At 42.2% G+C, this 22,901-nt stretch overlaps 1 protein-coding gene and 1 pseudogene across 2 annotated transcripts in view; both read left to right on the top strand.

Moving 5' to 3' along the window:
• Positions 1–22,901, top strand: part of HSD17B3 (hydroxysteroid 17-beta dehydrogenase 3) — a 40,123-nt gene that overhangs the window by 8,905 nt on the left and 8,317 nt on the right. For both annotated transcript variants that reach the window (XM_023627092.2, XM_023627093.2), the window contains exons 3-7: positions 15,090–15,165; positions 17,182–17,289; positions 18,356–18,423; positions 19,694–19,729; positions 22,614–22,648. In XM_023627092.2, coding sequence (XP_023482860.1) covers positions 15,090–15,165; positions 17,182–17,289; positions 18,356–18,423; positions 19,694–19,729; positions 22,614–22,648 — 323 coding nt within the window. The remainder of the gene's footprint in view (positions 1–15,089; positions 15,166–17,181; positions 17,290–18,355; positions 18,424–19,693; positions 19,730–22,613; positions 22,649–22,901) is intronic.
• Positions 14,358–14,458, top strand: LOC111770254 (U6 spliceosomal RNA; annotated as a pseudogene).

Consider the following 22,901-nt stretch of genomic DNA (forward strand, 5'->3'; position numbering starts at 1 on the left):
CTCTGGTCTCGGCTTGGTTTGGCCAGTGAGGACACTAGCAACAGATAAGAAGGAAAGAGGAGAGTGAAGTGGGGTTACTTTCCTGGTGTCTCCCTGTGGATCATGTTGGGCTGGCTGTGTCCCTCTGCTGAAGGTGGCCACTTTCGGGTGACTCTCCACACAGCTGCTCCCTCCAGTTCTGGTAACTGTGTTCGCAGCCCATTCAGCCCGGTGACAACAGCCCTGCTCTCTCTAGCCCCAGGGGATCGTGGTTTCTCTACATTCTACCCACACTTGGTAAATCTTCCTTTTATGAAACTCTCTTCAAGGTACCCAATTTGAGTGTGCTATTTGATTTTGCCAGGATGCTGGCTAGATCCAGGTTTTCATTAATTTTGAAAGATACTAAATGGGGGTTCATCAACGTCTATGGTTCAGCTAACTTGACTTTCTTTAGAGCGTTTGCCCCTTAGTCTAAGGGATGTTATGAATCCTTTCGCTGAGGAAGTGCAGCTCGAGACGTGTGAACTGGCTGGAAATCCTGCCAGGCTCTCCTGCTCTTGTGTGAGCACAGCTGTGACGGTACCCATGAGAGCATCATGTAGTGTTCTTGGCCTGGCACTGATTTGGTCCCGTGTCCTGCCACTTAGTGGAGGGTTCTGTCACCTGACCCAGCTAGAAGGTTGACTGCATCCTGCCCCCAGGGCACTGTCATATCTACCTGGGATGAACCTTCGTGCAAGGCCCTCACAGAGTGCCTAAGGATGGAGAGCTGGGACTCCACTGAGCCGCAGGAATGGGTTCATGACTGTCTTGGTGCTGGCTCACCAACAAATGTTTCTGTGTGGTGGGATTTGGTCTGAGGCTTGCTTGCATTTACAAAATGCATCTGCTGGCTGGGTTGTGGGGGAGGAGATCTGTAGCCCAAATCTACCTCTAATTGCTGGAGGCTATAAGAAAAACCCAATAATTATGAACAACCAAATAGTCTTAGGTGAGATAAAGACATCAAATTGACTGCCTCCTGGGGCTCAGGGCATTCAGGGTTCCCAGTCAGCTCTGCCCAGTCATTGGCAGGCCTCCCTAAGGGAGCATGTGCAACTGCTGTGGCCCCTATAAAAAGCAGCCCAACAAGGCCCCAGCAGGGCCAGCCCCTCTGGCCTCCCAGCTCACCCTGGCCGCAGCTAAGCCCCATGCAGCACCCACTCACTCCACACACGGCCCCTGCTCCCTTTTAAAAAGTACTATCATCTAATTTTTATGTATTTGTTTTGTTCTCCTTTAACTTTTTAAAAATTAAACTTCTTATTTTGAGATAATTGTAGATTCATATGTGGTTGTAAGAAATAATACAGAGATCCCACGTACGCTTTACCCAGTTCCTCCCAACGGTGACATCTTGCAGAGCTATCGTACAATATCACAGAGTGTCGGTCAGGAGAGAGAACAGCTCCATCACCACAAGGATCCCCTGGGTTGCCCCCTCCCTCCTTACCCCCGGCAAACACTGACCTGGTTCCCATTTCTATAATTTGGTCATTTCAAGAATGGAGTCATCGCTATGTAACCTTTCTGGATTGGCTTTTTCACTCGGAATAATTCTCTAGAGATTCATCCAGGTTATTGTATCGATAGTTTGTTCTTTTTCAGTGCTGAGTGGAATTTCAAGTTACGACGTTCCACAGTTTGTCTAACCACTCATTTATTGAAAGACATCTAGGTAGTTTCCAGCTTTTGGCGATACAAAGCTGCTATAAACATTTGTGTATAAGTATTTGCATGAACATAAGTCTCTGTTTTTCTCGGATAAATGCTCAAGAGCACACTTGCTGGATGGTATGATAATTGCGTGTTTAGTCTTTTAAGAAACTCTTTTCCAGAGTGACTGTACCATTCCTACCAGCAATGTATGAGTGTTCCATTTTCTCCACATCCTCGCCAGCATTTGGTGTTTTCATTATTTTTTTTTTTTACTTCCCTCTCCCTAACCCCTGTCACTATTTTTTATTTTAGTCATTCTGATAACTATGTAGTGATATCTCATTGTGGCTTTGATTTGCATCTCTCTCTCTCTTTTTTTTTCTCGAGGAAGATTAGCCCTGAGCTAACATCTGCCAATCCTCCTCTTTGTTTTTCTGAGGAAGCCTGGCCCTGAGCTAACATCCGTGCCCATCTTCCTCTACTTTATATGTGGGACGCCTACCACAGCATGGCACATTTCTCTTATGGCTAATCATGTTTATATATGTATATTTAATTCAAAGAGGTATAAAAAAGAAAGCAGCAAAAAGGCCATCATCTCTTTGCCAAAATAGTTCCTGTTAAAGATAAAAGTAATTCAGGCATAAAATTATAAAATTCAAGCAGTACAGAAAGACACAAAAGGAGAAATAAAGGCCTCTCTCTACCCCTGCCCTTACCTTATCCCTCTCTGTAAAGGTCACCCATCTTAAAAATGTCTTGAGATTCCTTCCAGAAAAGGTAAAGAAAAACCATGGCTGTGTCCATACTTCTGTGTGTATGTGGATCTCGATAGTGTGGTGAAGCTTGGCTGTAGTGATAGACAGACCCAACGACAGTCCAGAGACTTTCCTGATTGGTAGATGGCTCTGCCCGGGTTCCTTCCGTCGTTTCTCATCTGTCCTGGGGGGCTCTGCTTTCCTTTACAAGGTTGGAGCTGGGCCGTGAGCATGTCTGTGTCCTGACCTTCCTTGGGCAGAACTCACTCCTGTGGCCAAACCCGCTGCCAGGAAGGCTGGGAGTGTCATCTAGTCATGTGCCCAGGAAGAAGAGGGGACAGATGTGAGTGGCCCACTAGCAAGCTCCATCAGAACTTACACCTGTGTGTTTAGTTCTTGCCCACTTAAGCACAAATGGGATCCTACTTCACACAACCGTAAGCCTTGTTCTAACTTTGCTTTGTTTGTCTAGTAATATAGCCTGCAGGGCTCGTCACAGCAAAGGCACAGAGATGGCCCAGGGATGTGTCCTGTCTCTTTTATTGGCCTCTTAGGGATGGGCACTGAGGTTGATTTTCGTGTTTGTTTTTACAAATAACGTTTCAAAGCACACCCTTGAACGTATACCTATACACATCCAAGTACACATCCCTGTCAGTAGGACTGCAGGGGGAGTGAGTATGCGCATGTAAACACTGGATACCATTGCCAAATAGGTCTCTGTATGACTGAACCAATTTTAACCTACCCCATATTATGATAAACTTTAATATTTATGTAAAGTATATGTTTAATATAATATATATTCGAATATTATAAATTTTACTTTTTGTCACTCTGAATGAATGTAAACGTGTTCTTGGCTCTTAATGCCCAGAGAATGCTAGAAGCGAAATACATGACTAAGATTGCCTGCTTTCCTTCCCGCACATCTGGGCAGTTCTAGTGCCACCCCCCAACATCTGGGAAGGCATGGATGTAGGTGCTGCTCTGGGCGCCAGTGTGGCAGACAAGGGCAGTCAGACTTCTTCCCAAGGCAGTGCTCCTGGCAGCTACAGGTCATGGCACAGAGGTGGCCCTTGGAGTACAATCACTCGGCTAGCTCTGTGTCAGACCAACCTAAGAAAAACAACTGCCTTGCCCTATTCTTGAATATCCTCACACACTTCCTTGGCAATATATGATGGATATTATGCATTTCAGCAAGGAAATTCTTCTTCATACCGTCTAAATTACCCTAGTCTAAATTACCCCAGCTGTGCTCTCTGCCTATTCTCTTTCATCTTGCTTTAAATGAAACAGCAGCTTGTAATTATTTTTATGTTCCTGTGGATTCATTGCTTTGTTTCTGTGTGGCTTGACTTCAACCCTATAATTTCTGATCTAGGCTTTGAATATCCTGGGTTCATTGTGGTATGTGATGGCTGTGTGTGCATGGGGGCAGGGGAGGGCGGAGAGAGACAGAGAAGAGGGAGGGAGAGAGGGAAGAAATGTCTCAAACAAGAAGATCTATAATGCGTAAGTCTGGTTATAAGCAATAAGAGTAAAATGAATACTGTGTCCCTTATCACCCAGCTTGAGAGCTAGACCACTACCAGTGTCTTGAGGCTCGCCAGATAGGCACACATGCCAAGCATAATGTTTCTCCCCCTCACTCCAGAAGATGCAAGCACTCTCATCAACATCGAGTTAATAATTTCCTTACTTAAAACCAAGTTCTAGTACGTGTGCATGTATCCCTGAACAATACATTGATGGCATTGCTTGTTTTGAACTTAATGTCAATTGGATCATATGTCTTCTGTAATCTACTTCTTATGGATCCATATTATGCTTTTGAAGTTCGTCCATGCTGCTCTGTCTAAAACATGGCTCACCCATTTACAGTGTTGGGTAATATTTCGTTGTGGAAGTATATCGCAGTTTACTTATCCTTTCCTCTGCTGGAAAGGACTTATGCTTTCCAACATTTTGGTAGCTTTCACTTTTGCAGATATGAACGCGTTGTCCATTCTTCTAGGGAGCTTGGACAAGAGCAGAGGACACGCCCTGGAGCTGGTCATGGCACTTGCGTAGTCATATTTTAGGTAGTGCCAGCTGGTTTCCAAACTTTTGGTGTCAAGTTTATACCTGCCTTACAAACTGAATAAAGGACTTTTACCTCTTTTTATTCTTTGAGAAAGATCATGCAATTTTGGAATGATTGCTTTTTTTGAATGTTTGATAGAATTTATCCATAAAGCCACCTGTGGCTAGAGTTTTCTTTGTGGGACAATTTAAACTACTCATTTATATCATTATCATCATCACGTTATCATTGTTACCATGTTTTAGTGGTTACAGAATTAATTGGGTTTTTAATTTTATCTTGGATCAGTTTTGGCAATTTATATTTTTCTAGAAATATATCCATTTCACCTAAACTTTCAAATTTATTGGCAGAAAGTTTTGTAACATTTTCTTACTAGGTTTTAAAAACTTAAGCAGGAATTGAGTTTATTCCAACGCTATCATCTAGTTCACAAAACCACTGGGAAGACCCAACAGCCCTGTTCAGAAAATGAGCAGAAATATCGAGAGGCTAGGCAGTGGGGACACAGCCAGGTCGCCCACTGAGCCATCTTGGCCAAGGTGTTTACACCTACCCTCTCCACTTTCTCTCGTCTTTCTGGAACTGTTGTTACTCAGGTGTTGGGTAATATTTCTGGAACTCCTATTATTCGGATCCTGAAATCATCCTCTATTTGTCTCTTTTTTTCTCATAATTTCTTATTTTATTGTCTCTTTTCTTTCTTTTCTGCAAAAGGATTTCATCATTTTTATCATCCAACTTTCTAGTGAACTTTTCGTTTTTTCTTTTCAAATTTCAAATTCCTAAAAACATTAAAAACAAAAACTTATTTAAGAAATTAAGAACTGTTTATATTTCTGAGAGCTCTTTTGTGCTCTGTCTGTGCCTTTTCAGAGCTATCTGTTCTTTTCACAGATATGGCAGCTTCTCGTAGCCCTCGGAGGATATTTTCTTTATCTTCTTTTGAAAAAATGTCTTCTTCCAAGTTACTTTTTCCCTGTTTGGCTGCCTGTCTTTCATGTCACTGCTTTCCACGGGCATTCCTGGCTCATCTGTCCAGGTTTCAGAGCTGGATGAGGGGCATGCACACTCTGCCTGGACTGGCGGAGTGCTGGGCGAGATTTGGGCGGGCGCTGTCAGAGGCACCTCTCCCTTCACCTTGTGGAACGGCCACTTATGGCTCTGAGGGCTTCTCCAACGGCTCTTACCTCGTCCTGCTTCCTTAGCTTCTCCCTGCAGCCAGGTCTGGGGCTGGTAGTGCCTGAGATTTTGAGGATTTTAGTGGGATAAATTTTGTCAGTTCTTAGCTTACCCCACTGCTGGTAGAGGACATGGGATCCTGCCCATCTACTTTGTAGAAACCAAACTTTTGGGGCTGCTCTTGTCTCTTGTTGTCACCCTCTCTGTGGATTTATGCTTTCCTAGGAAAAAAATCACCTTCCTATGGCTTTAATGGGATTTCAGGAGGCAGCAAAATTAACTATGTGTTCACTCTCCTCTCTTAATCCTTTTTCTATATTTTAAATCTCAGCTGCATCTCTAATTACGCCCACCTTTTCATTCCTAATATTGCTTATCATTTATTTGTGCCTTCTCTCTTTTTCTTGATTAATTTTGCTGGAGATTTGTTGGTTTTATCAGTTTTTTCAAAGAGTCAACTTTTAAAAGAAGGTAATCTGCAATTGTTCAGTGTTTACACACAGCCATTAGGTCAAGTACCTTATTACGCGGTTTAAATAGTCTGTCTTTTTACCAATGTTGGTGTGCTTCATCCAACAATTACTGAAAAGGTAAATGAAAATCTCCCGCTCTGATGGTATATTTTTCAACTCTCCTTGTAAAGCTGCTTTATTAGGTAATCCAGAATTAGAATTGCTGTCTCTTCCTGATGAATGGACCCTTTCACTAGTCTTTAACTCTAGTACTTAGTGGCTTTAATGCCTGTATTGACTGATGTTAATCAAGCTGCACCTTTTTTCTTTCGGTTGGTATTCACCTTATATATATAATATTTTTTTCTCCTTTTAGTTTCAACCTTTCTGTGGCCTTATGTTTTAAGTATGTCTCTTGAAAATACCGTAAACCCTGATTTTAAAACTCCTCTCTGATATTCTTTGTCTTTAGTAGAGGTGGTAGTATATTCATTTTTGAAATCTAGGAGACATCAGGGTTATAGTGTAACTGTTGTATTCTTTTAGCCAAATAATTTTCTCTAGTATTGTAAAAGCACGATTCTCCAGCAAACGTCCATGTCTGCACCTGTTGCAGTTTCATTCACCTTAATGAGGAAGGCCGCAGCCGGCAGAAGAAAGAGCTGATGGAGGAGCATGCGAGGAACAGGGACTTGTATAGTCAGCCGGGAAAGGAATGTGAAATAATATTGCCGAGTTAGATAGCCGACGGGCTCACTTTCTACAGGGTAATAACCGTGCCGTCTCTGGGTTAGCTTCTCTCCAGACTGTAAAGTCCCAACACCTCCTGTTTCTCCCCTCATTGGCTGTGAGCTGACTGCACCTTCATTGGCTGAGATCGTTGAACAAAGATTCTGCGACAGCAGTTACCTGCCCCAAAGTGTCAGATGAGGTCAAGTAGGCTTATTAGAAAACACTCTGGGTTATATTAATAAAAAAAAATATCAAGCAATCATCATTTTGCCTGTAAGTTTGGGATGAGGTTCACAATTTAACTTTAAAATATAAAATTATTTGTCAGAATGTGTGCAACTATGGCTTCTTCATTGATAAGGTTAGGGGTAACCTTAGCTAAAAAATAAACTAGAATGGCTAAAAGCAGCTGTAAAATAAGCATTTATAGGTAAGAAAATTAAGTTGTAGCACGGGCATTGTAAAACTTACAATTGGTATAATTAACTTAAAAAATAGCAAATGGTGGGGAGATGACGCATACCGTACGCTCACTACAACCGAAACGCAGGTCTACCTAGGGAGGCCACTCTGAGTTTGTCATTTCCTCCCTTGCCCATTCCTTACCCCACTCTCTTTCTCTTCCTCTTCCTTCTCCTTCTGATTTTTTAATCAAAGACATGGAGGGTTGGGTCATTATCATTGAGTCATAGGAGGTCCCTCTCTCATTGTATTTTCTTTCATTCCCATCCCCCATCCACCCATACACAACCTTTCTTGCATGTTTGATGTGTATCCTTTTCTCTGCATGTATTCTTGTAAAATGTCCATAGTTTTGTGACAGTTTTTTATTTATGTAAATGTTTTACTAATCCAGGTAAAGAACTGGTCTTTATTTAGCCTGAGGAAAAAAAATGGCTATTCTTTAAATTATTTCTTAAAATAAGACACAAATTTATCTTGGCTAGGCTATAGTCAAATTCAGTGCTCAATTACCCAACATGAGGCCAAGCAATGGGGGCCTTGTGTTGAGAGGGTGGAGCCACTAGATGGAAATAGTAGGGCAGGACTAAGGGGAGGCATGCATGGTGACTATGAACCTGGGAGTGAGACGCTCCTTGAATTTTGCACCCTAACTTCTTCACTTGCCTCATCCTACTTCTAGCCCTGGGGAAAAAGCCTGGATCCCTGAGTCACTCCATGGAGAGAGCTGGCCTGGACTGTTGGGTCACCTGCAGAAGACGTTGTGTGAGGAAGAACAAACCTTTCTTGTATTAAGCCATTGAGATTTGGGGCCAATTTGTTACCAGCACAAACTATCCTACCCTGCTTCCTGCAAAGGGAGAAAAATAACAAGGAAAACACAATGAACAGAAAAACTAAAATAAGATAGCAAGAGTTGGTGTAACACATCTGCAATCTCAATAAATGTGACTTGGTTAAATTTACTGATAAATAACAGATACTCAGATGGGGTTGAAAAAAGTATCCAATGTTGAATACAGGAAGATTGAAAACAAAGAAATGGAAAAACATATACTAGCAAAATGCAAAAGAAAGGAAAGGAGTAGGAGCAATATTAGTGTTAGACAAAATATAATACAAGACAATAAAACAAATATTCATATTGATAAAATTCAGATTATTAATATTGAGCCTATTCTATTTCTGGCAATATAATTTCAAAATACTGAAAGTGTTACCCAGCAACACACTTATTCTGACACCATGACACCAACCAATAAGTCCAGAGGCAAGTTGGTGGAATAGAAAGGGTTTATTCATTTTTGCAAGCAAAGATGGAAGATGGCAGACGAGGGTCCTCAAAGCCCACCTTCCCCGAAGAAAAGTCACAGAGCAGCTACACAGGGGAGGGGCCATGCAGTCTTGCACCATGTTATTCTAGGAACACAATTTCTCCAGACACCTGTCTCCGAGTGGGTGATAGTTCCCAATAATGTCTCAATTTTCTTCCTCCTTGATCAATGTTCCTGTTTCCAAAAGACTGAACCTGTGTCAGCGACCCTTAACTCTTGATTTTATCTAAGGTGGGAGACAAAAGACAAAGGTTAATAATTCTTTTAGTCAGGTAAAGGTTTTTGCCTATGTGGGTGATGCCCACAAAAGTAGAAACCGTTGGAAATAGAAGTGTTTGTTGAATTTACAGCCATTGTGGGAGATTCGTGTGTCTCTTTCAGAAATAGAAATCTACAGTGTGACGCGTTTTCAATAAGCAGTCCTTGAAGAGCTCCGGGACACACTTACAAGTGTGCTATTTCTCTTCACCTCTTTGACCCCTCCATAGTGGTGGTTCTTTCTCTGCCTCTGGTCCTGTTACTTCACTCTTAGGTAAAACAAAGTCTCTGGTCACTTCCAGATGCCAACATGGTTTCAATTCTGTAGTGACCAGTGTCCAATCACCTGCAGTAATCAAATGCTGAGCGTGAAATAAAGTTACATCTTGTCCCTTCCCCACCGCTGGGACCTGCTTTGAGGTGATGATCTGGGAGGGACACACCCCGGTGCTGTGGTCCGTTTTCTCTCTTCCCTGGCTTAGCATTTATCCTTTTCCAGCTTGGTAACTGAGGCGTGTGAGCCTGTCAGGGTCTGAGAGCAGGAGGGTTGGTGGGCAGAGAGAAGAAGGAAGGGGAATCCTAGGCGCCTTATATGCCTGGTACTCTACTAGGTGGGCATCTTGCTCTTAGGGACTGGCAACTATTTGACCCTGACACTACCTATGGGGCCCTTTTCTGGGTTCTGCACCGCAGTGAGTGCCTCGCATCCTGGCCCTGGCGAAGGCACCCTCATCCTGCATACTGCCTGTGCACTCTTCTCCAGCTTTGCTTCTGTGAGGTCTCTTTGCCTTGAGGTAATTTTTGCGAATAGAATTTAATCCCACACCAGTTCCCTCCCATGTCTTGTCCAGAGGAAACGCTCAAACGAGTCTGGATGGTGGCCTAGCCCATGGCAGCAGATAGCTCCAATGTCAGAGCACCAGGAAGCCATGATCTCTTGCTCATAGATTTTGGGGGGCCTTGGTCAAAGATAGGTCCACAGTTGGAGCATAGTGAGTAAGAAATAAACTTTTGTTATGTTAAACTGCTGAGATTTCAGGGTTAATGTGTTACCATAGCTTTGCCTTTAACTAATTAAGGGAAAAAAAGAGGGGGAATAAAGAACAGAAAGCAAAATGTATGTAAAACATGAAATAGGATGGGCTGGTCCCCTCTCTGTCGACTTGAGGTGAGAGGCAGGTAGTGCCCCTCCCTCACGCTGCCCTTGGAGGGAAGCCTCTGCTGGGCAGCAGGAGGAAGCAAAGAAACCTTCTCACAAGCCCTCTTAATTGCCACTCTGTCTTGTTGCACTTTTTATACGAGCAAGAGGTCCACCAGGGAAGGGCTCCAGGAGCAATGATCAGTTCTTAGACGTTATTTTGAACATTTTTTTCTTGGTTTTCTCTCGGAAATCACTTTGTGATCTGATATCTTTTGGGTCTTAGCACTTCTGTTGAAACTTCTCATTTACAATCTTCTTACGTATATAAAAATAATTACGGCTATAAGGGATTTGAATATCCTCTCACATTGGTTTAACCAATATTTGGTAAACCTTAAGTTTAGTTTAATAGACAACAGTATATAAAACTGGGTAACCAACAAAGATCAAATACACATTCCTTAAGGATACATGTGGAACATTCGTAAAAGTTGTCTGCTTATTAGGCTGTGAAGAAAATTGTGATAAATTACAATAGCAAAAAACATATCATTCACTGCCGACTATGCAATAGAATTAAAAATAATCTTAGAAAATGATATCTACTCCCTCATCTATATTGAAAAATTATTCTTCAATGTAGCTCTAAGATTAAAGAAAAAAGAAAAATGGACACTCCTGTGAATTAAAGTCAAAGTGCTATGCAGATGAAAATTTTTGGCTTTAAATACATCTATTAGAAAGTAAGGAAGACTGCAAATAGTCTGAGCTTTCAAGAAATTCTTGAAAAGGAACAATAAAATAAATCCAAAAGAGAGAGAAGAAGTAAATTAATAAAGAGAACAAAAACTGATGACATAGGAAACACAAGAATAAACTGATCAGTTTAAATTGAACTGATCAACAAAAAGTGATTCTTTAAAAAGACCAAAAAAGGAAACAAATCTTTGAAAAGCTTAAAAAAGAAAAAAAAAAGAGAAGGAACAACATTAGGAAACTGGCTACAGACAAGAAGATTTTAAAAAAAGAACAGTCAGAAAGAAAAAGAAAGGAAGAATCTACTATTTCAATCTCTGAATCAACAAACTGAAAATCTAGATGAAAGAAATGACATTCTGTGGAAATAGGAATTCTCAAAATTGGCTCAAGAAGAGGTGGAAAACATCAGGAGATCAATACGGAAGAAATGGAAAAGGCGGTTATGAATGAAGGGCTACATGTAAATAACACACCGGGACATTTTTACAAGTAGACATTACTAAGTCTTCAAGGAATAGGGGAAAAAGTGTCTAGATGACTAGGCATCTTGAGTCACCTGGGCCTGAGGCGGTGCTGGGGATGTGGGATTTTCAGTTTTAAAACTGGGAAAATCCTAGGACAAGTTGGTCATCCTACATGTTTCATGAATTGTGTAGACAGATTAACATGACTCTGATATCAAAATGGGACAAAGATAGCACAAGAGTACTATGACCCAAATTACGTATTAGCAAACTGAATCCAGGCATTTAAAAAAGAAGTAATTTGGAAAAAAGGAATACATGAAAATGTTCTTAAATTGATAAAATATATTGCCCACAAATAATAGGAAACATCATGCTTCGTATTGAGAAACATTCAAAGTGTTCTCAGCACAGTGGAGGAACAGACATTATGTTTGCTTAACACTGTGCGGGAGGTGTTGGCCAAGATAATGAGGCTGAAAGTATGCAAATACTGGAGAGGAAGGGACAGAACTGTACTTTGTAGAGAATATTATTGTCCATCATGAAATTGATGAACAAACTATTAGAATGCACGAAATAATTCAGCGAGGCGGCTGGGTGGAGTTCCTAATCGCAAATAATAGCAAATTAGAATATATAGAAAAAAAATCTAGAAATAAAATGAAATAGATAGAAAATATATAAATAAAATTAAAAAATATAGAACAAATAATGCTAGTGAGTGCTTCCTACGTGACAGTTCCTGTGCCATGCACTCTTTAATATATTAGGTCTGTTGGGATCCTCCTTTGCCAATGAGGAAACCAAAGGACCAAGTAGCGTACCTTGCACAAATGGTAGAAACAGGACTGGAATCTAAGTATAATTCTAGGGTGTCTTCTTTACATGATAATTTACTTCACGATGGCAACAAATTAAGATATTGGTGGCAGGAACAGTTAACTGTCCCCCCACATCCCCACTCTGTTTTCCATGGTATGGAGTTGTAGCTGGTAAGGGGCCAGCTGCCCACACAATTTCCCAGACTCCCTTACATCCAGATGGGGTCATGGGACTAATTTTGCCAATGAAACCAAGCAGAAATGATGTGTGTCACTTTGGTCCAGGTGACCGAGGGATCGCATGTATCTTCTCTACCCTCTTTTAATCCTTGCACTGGCTGGATTACACCCAAGGGCAATCTTAGAGACCTAGTGTTGAAGATGGCAAAGCCTTTCTCAGCCATGGGCCCTAAATGACTATGCAGAATAGAGTCTATTATGCAAGACAAAAAACCAGCTTCACTGTGTTAAGCCACTGAAATATTGGAGTTCTTTGTTGCAGCAGCTAATGTTATCCTAACTAACGCAAATTAACAAGAAATGTCCAAGATTTATATGAAGAAACTTCTAAAAGTTTTTAGAAGAACACATGGGATCTGAATAGATGGATACTGTATTTATGGATGAGACAATGATTACCAAAAAGACGTAACTTTTCCCCTAAATATCTCTAATTTCAATATAATACTTGACTAGACAGTTTTATTATTTATTTGGAAAATTAAACTAAGAAGATAAAACAGAAACATTTTGAAGGACAATAATAAATGGTAGGAACAACTTCTACCAGACATCAGATATTCAAGCCTGTTAGAAGATTATGATTAAACCAGAAGTGGTAATGGCGCAGAAATTGACAAATAGGTCAATGAAACAGAACAGACAGATCAGAAAGAGACCTGTGTACATATGAGAACTTGGCATATGACTAAGTTAGCATTTTAAATCAGGAAAGAATGAACAAATAGAAAAATGTCAAGACAATTACCTACCCATTTTGAAAAAAAATCACACTAGATAATTTCAAGCTTATGCTATTCTCAAAAAGAAAAAAAAAGAAACAAACTACAAATTTATATCTTTGGAGTTAGAGAAAATCATAAAGGAAATTTAAAAAATAAGGAAAATGTTTGCAAACTTGATAACATTAAAATTAATATATAAGGTATGGCAAGCACACCATAAACAAAGGAGAAAATACTTGCTACATATATAGTAGGCAAATAATTAATACCCAGAATATATTTTAAAAACTCCTAGAAATTTATAAGAAAATGATAACCTAGTAGAAGAAGTCACAAAGGGTGTACACTGGAAATTCACACATAAATGCACAAAAAGACATCCACCCCACTGATGCAATTAAAAATAATAAAGGAATGTAACTTCTTGACCATTAGGTTGGAAACAGTTGAAAAAGGTTGCTAATATCAAGTATTGGCCAGAGTGTGGAGAAATAGCTATAATTCTATTTTTGATGGTACAGTTTTAAGGGAGGGCACTTTGACAGTAGTATTAAAATTTAAAAAGCATACACTCTTTGACACAATTCCACCTCTTTTCTATCTACTCTAGGAGTCAGTCCACTTGTATATACAAAGAGTTATATGGGAGGGTTTTCACTCTAGCAATATGGGTCATGGGAAGACTTGAAAACAACTGCAGTGCTCCGAGCAAAGTGAACTGTGGAGCCCTGTGACGCAATCAAAAGAGTCACGTGGCTCTACATGGGCTGATGTGGAAATAGACGAAGTTCTTAGAGATAAGACATACCAAGTTTAAAAGATAATACTTATAATGCAGTTTATAAAGGGTGAAAAGGAAGGAAACCCACACAGTGGACTTTCCTTTTGGTACATACTTACACCTGCACGTAGACGCAGAGAAAGAGCGAGGCAGCTGGGCGTCAGACTCAAGGCAGCGGGACCTGGGGCTGGGGGAGATGGACGTGGGGCAGTGGGGCATCTTCCACAACGAGAACATACGTGTGTATTTAATAGTATAATTAAATAATTAAAACAGAAAAAGATGTACATGTCGAGGCTTCAATCCCAGAGATTTTTATTTGGATGGCTTTGGTGGGAATTGGTGTTTTTGGACATCTTCCTGAATGATTCTGGGACCACGGGCTTGAATTGTTGGAGACTGTGTAGTATAATCTTTAATTCAGCTTCTTACGCCTTTTCTATAGTATGTAATTCCTTATTAAAATAATGACATATGCTCGCTTTGGCAGGGCGTGTAGTAAAACTGGGAGGATATGGAGATTAGCATGGGCTCTGTGAAGGATGACACACAAATTTGCAAAACATTCCATATTTTTGTTAAGATACCAAATTTTATGTTATGTGTATTTTACCGAAATTTAAAAAAATAACAGTATAAACCATGAGTCTAGGCAGTGTCTGTTCTGAAGAACGCTCTTGCTGATCTCTGGGAAGCCCCATCTGCCCTTGGGTTCCTGCTCCATTTCCTGCCTGAGAACAGGGAGGGAGGCTCGGGTCCTGGACCACACCCGAGTGAAGCGAACCTCATGGAGCACGTTCTTGTGAATGGGAAGCAGCTCCAAAGTTGCTGTAGAAATACTGTTTTTTATTTTGAGGTGCTGCCCTAGACCCTGTTACATGAATTATAGTATAAAACTCTCCCAATTCTGAATTCCCACACATGTCTGACCCCAGGCATTTCAGATGAGAGGGCATTCAGATTGTGGATCTGTGCAAAAAAGCGCTCAGAGTAGTTCCTGGCCTGTAGTAAACATACACAAATAAATTACTATGTCACATTGAGCCTGGCCCAGTGTGGTTGTTTTGCTAGTAACCCAGAAACCTTTGTCACGTTCTGCAACTTTAAGCCCAGGAGAAGCAAGGTGATGCCCCAATTCACCTTGAAACAAGCCTTCCCCGTCTGCTTATCACCTTTGTCTTTTTGGGTTTTCCCATCCCCACCCCCAGCTGGCAAGACAAGGACTCAACGTTGTGCTTATCAGCCGGACACTGGAAAAGCTACAGGCCACTGCCACAGAGATTGGTGAGTGACCCCAAGACATAAGGGAGATGGTCGTGAAGCCCGCCAGCCAAGTCTGCTCCTGTTCTGCCTGTAGACATCCCTTCAGCATCCCTAGTCTTCTGACTAGAGCCTGGGGTGCCAGCCCTCCTGCTAGAGCCCAGTTTACGTTGTGTCAGCTTCAGTTCACCAGTGACTCTGGGCCAGGTGGGGCAGGAGCAGACTCAGACACTAGCAGATCCACTCCCTCCTTTCTCTGGCACCTTCATCTCTAGAATCAGCCCCCTTCACCCAGAGATTCCAGCTGCCTATTGCTTCTGCCACTCCCTTCAGAAGCGGGATATGTATTTGGGACTTCACTTCCCTGTGTGCATGCTCTGCTCCTTGCAAGAGGGTAAGTGATGGTGCTTACTGTGGCTGTCAGATTTTTAAAAAAGATTTGATCCAGGGCTGCCATGTATGGTTGTGAAGGTTGTACATTGTATAATCCTAGGAGGCAGAATTTATATTATAATGTATGTTATATTATAAGGTTTTATTATTATGATCCACTCTGAAGTGTTCTTAATGATGATCACAATATTCCTCTTTTGGGTATTTTATTTTAATAATTAATTATTTATTTAGTAATTAATAAACTCCTTACCTCAAAGGAATGTACGTTTGATTCTGAAGCCTCAGGAAGACCGTGCAGGCCGTCTGAGGGATGGCCCCGTGTCCCTGGGGAGATTTTGGCTGGGAGATGGAGGTGGGAGGTGCGGGGCTGAGTGATCGTGCTGTGGAGCTCTGTGCCCTTGGACCACTGAATTCTGCTTTTATTCTGGGTCTCGGTATCAGAAGCAACTTTGGCCGGGATTAGGACGTTCTTTAGTGTTTCCTTCACAATGCTGAAATGTGCTTTTTATCATCCTCTTGAAAAGCAGGAAGCGTCTTTAGTCTGAAAACATCCCCCACCCCCCAACTATGCCTCAAGATCGCTTGACCCAGAAATATTGGGTCCACTGCCAAAGCTGAGCAGACAGCAGCTGGCGAAATCTGCCTGTTGCTTTGCGTCCTCCTGAAGGTCCCTGCACAAGGCGACCACAGAGAAGTGTGGAAGGAGTGCTAACCTGGCGGGAGCAGCGTGTGGGCGCCCTCGGGCAAGTTAGCTAGCTCCTCCCAGCCTTAGTTTCCTCCTCTGGAAAATGGGGATAATACCTGCTCTGCAAGGCTGTAGAGAGGATTGAACTAAGATATTGTGTATTTAAATGCTTTGTGAACGCTAAAGTGTGGGATGGATAGAAAGCGTTGCTGTGTCTGTGCAGAGGGACCTGACACTGACCAAGCAGAGGCCGCCTCACATTGACAGCACTTAGTCCTGGGGTCTCCACCACCAGCTCATACCAGAGTTCCCTGGAACACAGCTGAAAACAGGTGGCTGGGCCTGCTCCCAGGGTTTCTGTTTCGCTAGGTCTGGAGGGGAGCCTGAGAGTTTGTTTCTAACAAGTTCCCGGTGGTGCTGATATTGCGTTCTGTGGACCCCAGTTTAAGAAGCGCTGCATTAAACCTGTTTTAATGTATATACTCGTCACTATAGTAACTCTTAGAAACGGACAGAAACATCATTCGCAGATCTTTCAGCGCATCCCAGCACTTCTCCAGGGCTGCTTCCTGCTTTGCTTTTAAAAGATTTAAAAACACCTGTTGCCAATCTTTTTTTTTTCCTTCTTCTTTTTCTCCCCAAAGCCCCCGAGTACATAGTTGTATACTGTAGTTGTGGTCCTGCTGGTTGTGCCATGTGGGACGCCGCCTCAGCATGGCCTGATGAGTGGTGCTAGGTCTGTGCTCAGGATCTGAACCGTGGAAACCCTGGGCTGCCGGGGCGCGCGCAAACTTACCCACTCGGCCACGGGTCAGCCCTTGCTTCTTGTTTCTAATTGGGGTGATGGACTTGTGCTCCTCAATGTCTGCCCAGGTGGTCCAGGAGCATCGGGGGAGCCCCATGGGCAGAGGAGGATTTGGACCCCTGTCATTAAAAAATAACTGTTGTCTCTAATGCAGAGAGGACTACAGGGAGTAGTGTGAAGATTATACAAACAGATTTTACCAAAGATGACATCTATGAGGATATTAAAGAAAAACTTAAAGGCTTAGAAATTGGAATTTTAGGTAAGTAAATTGCAAAATGCACAGCTCCTTGTAATGCATCAGTGAAATAGTTATCTCAGTGACACTTGATTATTCCATGGTGGCTTAAACTTAACCCATGGCTGTATTCTAATCTGTAGAATAAACGGAATGTTAAAGCTCAGTTCTTCAAAAGGCAGACTGGATTCACAAATTTATATATGGCTTTGGAATGTATCAAACCCACATATTTCCACCTTCCCTACCATATTTCCTAATATTAAAATGAATTTTCTTTCACTGAACTGATATTGACAATTGCCAGGAAGGGAGAATCTCAGAAACATTGGCCTAAAGGAATTAGTTTAGCAAACAAACGTTGCTCTGATTGATCCACGAAATAGCAAGTCAGTGCGGTTATTTGAGAATCGACTCTCTAACTCAGAAAAAAGATAATATTCTTTTCTATGATGATTTGTAGACAAGCTATTCTATAACCACACATACAGTACAGTTTTGTATTGTACACAGAGGGAAGTAAGATTCGATTTCTAAACTTCCCACTGAATTTGAAAAATAATTACATTTTTTACTAATAAAAATGTAAAACATATTATTGCAGAAAACCTGGAAACAATAGATGAGCACATAAAAGAAATATGAATTTCTTAAAATCCCAGCAGTCTGAGATGGCATTTTGGTGTATATCCTTCCAGATACATACACACATATTTTCAAAACCAGAATTAAGTTTACATACTGTTTTGTGACACTTATAAAACCATACATCACAAATGTTTTCCCATGTCTTTGAAATTCTAAGCAGCCACGGTTTTGAATGACTCTATTGCGTTCCACCATGTGGCTGCACCATGATTCACTTAATGTGCTTCCTATTATTAGACAACAAATTTTTTTCCCTCCAATTTGCTCACTCCTATCGAATCATGTTGCAGTGAACAACCTAATATATGAATCTTTTTGTATGTGTTTCCTTAGGAAAACTTCCCAAGAGAATTCTGGGTTGAATATGAACATTTTTGAGGCTTTCAATAAACATTTGCCACCAGCTCTTCTGACATCTTTTTGTTTTGCTTCTTTCTGTCAGTCAACAATGTTGGAATGCTTCCAGACCTTCTCCCGAGACATTTCCTTAATTCACCGGATGAGATCCAGGTGGGCCTGTGCTTTCTGGGCATGGTTCCTCTCCCCAGGTACTGGGCCCCTGGCTGGACAATCACCAAGGCCTGGGAGGGGCAACAGGAGTGTGTGTGGCCAAAATCCTGTATTCCAGGTGGATGTCTGAAGGGCTCCCTTTTTTTTCACTTCAGCACTTGATACACAGTCAAGGGTGCCCCTTTTCATGACCATCTCTTTCCCCTACTCCACACATCAAAACTTGCCCACTGTCCCAGTCTTTTGGGGCTCTGCACTCTGCTTTAAAAGGTGGGTAATTCCACCCAACACATTCATGGCTGTGGATGTAAACGGCAGAAGGCCAGCTCTTTGGCTTTCTTTGTCTTCCCAGGTAGTAAGATTGTGAGGGAGTTCCATGATACAAACTCTGTGGTTGGGGGTGTTGTAAGTTCGGCAAGCTTGACTCAGACCCATGGCTGCCGTTGTTGGTCAGGAGTGAATTTGTTATGCAGTTAAGAGTCCTGGAAGGCACTATTTGTTGATCTTCTCCAGGCCCTGACCTTCAAGGTCATGGGGTTATACCACTTCTGAACAGGCTATCATGCCTCCATGCCCGGATCTCGCAGGTATTCCTAGGTCCTATTTAAGTGCCACGTCTACTGGACGAGCATATAATGCCAGATTGCTCAGATATTGCTGCGCATCCTTGCCAAGCTCCCTCTTGGCCGCACATCTAACCCCGAGGTCCCTGTTTCTGGCACAGTCTGCGTCTCTCCATTAAGCAGGCTCCATTCTTGCTTCTCTTTCTCTATTTTTGTCTGCATTTGTGCTTGTTTCTGTGACTGTCCCTCTTTCCCTGTCTGTCTGTCTTGGGTGACTCTAGTAGTGTCTTTATCTGTCCTCTGTAGCCCAGAACCTCTGCCTTGTATTGTACAACATTTCACCTTTCTCTTCTCTATGCTGTTGTCTTCTAGACCCACATATGCTAAATGCTTCCTCTAGCTGCAAATTAACCATCTCCCTTTGAAAAACTGTGTCCATATTCCTCCCCGAATTTTTGAGGAAACTCTCAATTGACTTCTATGCAGGATGGCATTCTTATAGAATCATAGTATGGATGTCAGATGTTTCCCAGTTCTGGTGCATACTTGCTGAACGTCAATTAGGAGCTGAATTTGCAGGCTGAGTGAGTGAGGGTATTGCTCACACACACATTTTGACCCACTTTATAGTTCTTTAGCACTGACTACTTCTCAAGAGAATTTCTTAAATGATCTGGCTGATTTGTGGTTGTGATTATTTGTTACAGAGCCTCATCCATTGTAACATCACCTCAGTAGTGAAGGTATGTGATCAATACGTTAACCGCATTAAAATGTCGCAGCTGTTGGAATTTGCAACTCAGGAGCGGCGCTCTCTTCTCTATTGAAGCAGAATTCTTTGAAACTGAACCACACTTGAGTGAGAGGTCATGTAGTGGTCTTTTAACTGTCTTATTCTGTTTTCATCAAGAAAATAGTGATGGATTTATTCTCCCTAGTATCTGAATCCTATTTCTGCATTCAGTTTTGTCACATGTCAGAACATATTAGGCCTGACAATCCTGAAACTTATGCAGGAGTCCAAGACAGCTTTTGCTTTTTTTAAATTTAATATCTTCCTCTGATTTTAGTCTTTGTAAATAGAGGAAAGCTTGCTCTGTTTGGAAAAATGACAGAGGGCATGGCTTGGATTTTTCTGAATTTTTTGCTGTTCAATAAATACTTGTTGAATTGAAGTTTAAGTTCATGTCTATTCTGCTCCCAGCTCAGCTACTCGTTATTTGGACAGCATTGGGCAAGTTGTCTAACCCCCTTGAACTTCAGGTTCTTCCTCTGTTGTTAATAGTGTTGGACTGAGTGCCGTCTCAGAAGCTATTCAGCACTCAGGCCCTTTGATTAGAGTCAACTGCATAAGCGTTTATAAGGGGACCACCCCAGAGCTAGCCTGTATGGTGTCTTCGCATGAATAAGAGAAAGGCACCCCTCTGGGCAGACAGTTTGGAAAAAGGTACTGCTGAAGAGGGGACACAGCCTGATGCTGCCTGACTCGGTGAGGAGATGATGCTTTTGCGTAAACATGTTTCCCTTTCCTCTGAATGGCTAGAGTCCTCCAAATGGCTTGTGGGTGAATGCTGGGCTGTCAGCCCCCACTCATCCCCACATCTGGGCACCTTGCTCAGTACGCAAAATTCACAGCTGCTCATGGCAGCCCTCCCGACCACTCTGGAAGGTCCAGTGGAACCGCAGCAATGAGTCAGGTATGAGCCCTGATTTCATGGAGCTGGGACCCTGGCTGGGGAGTGGCGGGAGGCTCGGTCTCATCTGAACAACAGGACAGGCAGTGGAGGCCTGGTTTCCCAGAGGAACAGAGGTTTTATCAACATACGGAAGGGGGACGGATGCTGAGCAGACCAAAATAGAATTATTTTCAAGAGCATAAGTTTGGCTGACAACAATTATTTAGACCAATGGTTGTTTTTTGTAAGCATATTTTATAGTTTGTTGCTCAGATTTTATCAGTACACACATTCTTTTTATTCTGAGAAATCAATGGCTTTTTAAAACCCCCAGCTGACATAATTGTAAGCTTCCTACGTCCAACTGTTGTCTGCAGCCTCACTACTAAAATCTTCCACATTGTTTTACATATTGATTTTTCAGTCTTGGTCCATTTAATCACAGGGTTTCCAGAGTGTATTTGACAACCATCTGACTCCTTTAAGCAGAGAAATGCTTTGATTTCCCAAGAAAAATATTTTATATATTGGTAGACACTGACTTCCCTAAGTAACAAAGAAAACAAATTGAAGGCTAAGTATGCTACGTATGCCAAGTATGACCAGCATCACATAATGATTCCAAAGGACCTGTCTGGAAATAGTAGGGTTCTCTCTCAAGGGCATAGGTGAGAGAATGACTTTGAGGGCAAATGAAAGGTGGGATAAGAGACTAAATATTGGGAGCTTTGAGCCAGGGACCTACAAAGTCCAATATTATCTCTTTAATTGGGATCATTCACCCAAAAATGCTAGTGAGTTCATCTGGGAGACTTTGAGGAATGCTGTCCAACAGCGCTCCAGTCATACCTTTAATGAAGCTGGGAGAGTCAAGGAAAGGATGATGCCACAGTCTAGCCCTCATCCTTCTTTTGCCTCCCTCAAATCCAGTGATTCAGGAGGCAGTCCAGTGGGTTCTAGGGATTTTCCAGCCTACCCCCTCTCCTGCTGCCCAGAGCAGTGAAGACATTACCTGGAGGCTCCTGGGGTTGGGCTTCGGTGGGGTAGCAGGGACCAGAGCCTACTGAAAAGCTCCCGCAAGGCCCCAGACAACATGGAGAAATAGGCAAGACTTGTCTTCTGGCCCCAGTCTCCTTCATTTCTCTATTTTGCTGACTTCCCCTTCTGTTTGGTTCCTCTCTGTCTCAAACCTGCTCCCATGGTCAGGCCTGATTCCACTCAGTGATACATTCAAGAACATTCAGTCCGTGGGTTTGCCTCTTCCTTAATTCTTAAAATGTGTGCATTGTATTTATGATGTGAAAAATCTCTTTTAATGGGATATTTAAGCTCTAGAGCTGGCAGGGAAAACCTCTTCAGGTGGCAGTAGGTTAAGAGGGGGAAGGGACTTGTCAATGCTGTTGTAATTCCAGACAGACATGTTCTGTCTAGGGAGCTATTTCACAGACCACCTTCAGGCTGCTTGTGTGGCAACTGTTGAACTGAAGAGATGTCGTTCTCCATCTCATACCTTGTATGTGAGATAATCACGGACACTTGTGAGATTTCCTGACCATCCTCCAATTCCACCTCATGGTGTGGTTTCTGATGGCCAGGCTACTTTTGCCTGTCTCTCAAAATGAAGAGTATCTGGGGAACCTCAGTGTTGATCTCACAGCCATAAGCCCATTTCCATAATTTTTCATTGCCCTCATTTTGCAGGAAGACTTTAGCTCCATGGGGAAGAAACCAGAGGCCTCTGAACAGTTTGCCATTTGTCTAGTTGTCTCCTGTGGGTTCCAGCCAGACTCTAGTGTTGCCAGATTACCTCCAATGAGTGTCAGCAGATTTTCAAGGCCATCTGAGAAGATTAAGCTCTTTCTCCAGCTTCCTCTGCACTTGGTTCCCAAGTCCCCCCACCCATTGTTACTTCGTTCATTTGTCAAGGTTTAACTGTGGCTTTCTCTTATAGATGACACAGCTCATTCTGAAACAAATGGAATCAAGGTAAGGTCTTTCTTGGAAAAAGCATGGAGCCGCAGGCTGTCCCTGGCTTGGCAGTCAGCTGACTTGGGGACTCGGGGTATGGGGTTCATCCGGCTGCTGCTTTAACAAATGATAAAACTACGAGGAAAGGACATGGTGATTATGGGCGAAAGCATAACTTTCTGGGCCAGGCCAGCTTTGCAGACAGATAAGCATATTTGAAGGTCAAATGTAGCACGTGCTGGAGGGAGGAAGAGAACAGCATTTTCAGCAC

The sequence above is a fragment of the Equus caballus genome, chromosome 23 (genome assembly GCF_041296265.1).
Source record: "Equus caballus isolate H_3958 breed thoroughbred chromosome 23, TB-T2T, whole genome shotgun sequence".
Classification (NCBI taxonomy): Eukaryota; Metazoa; Chordata; class Mammalia; order Perissodactyla; family Equidae; genus Equus; species Equus caballus.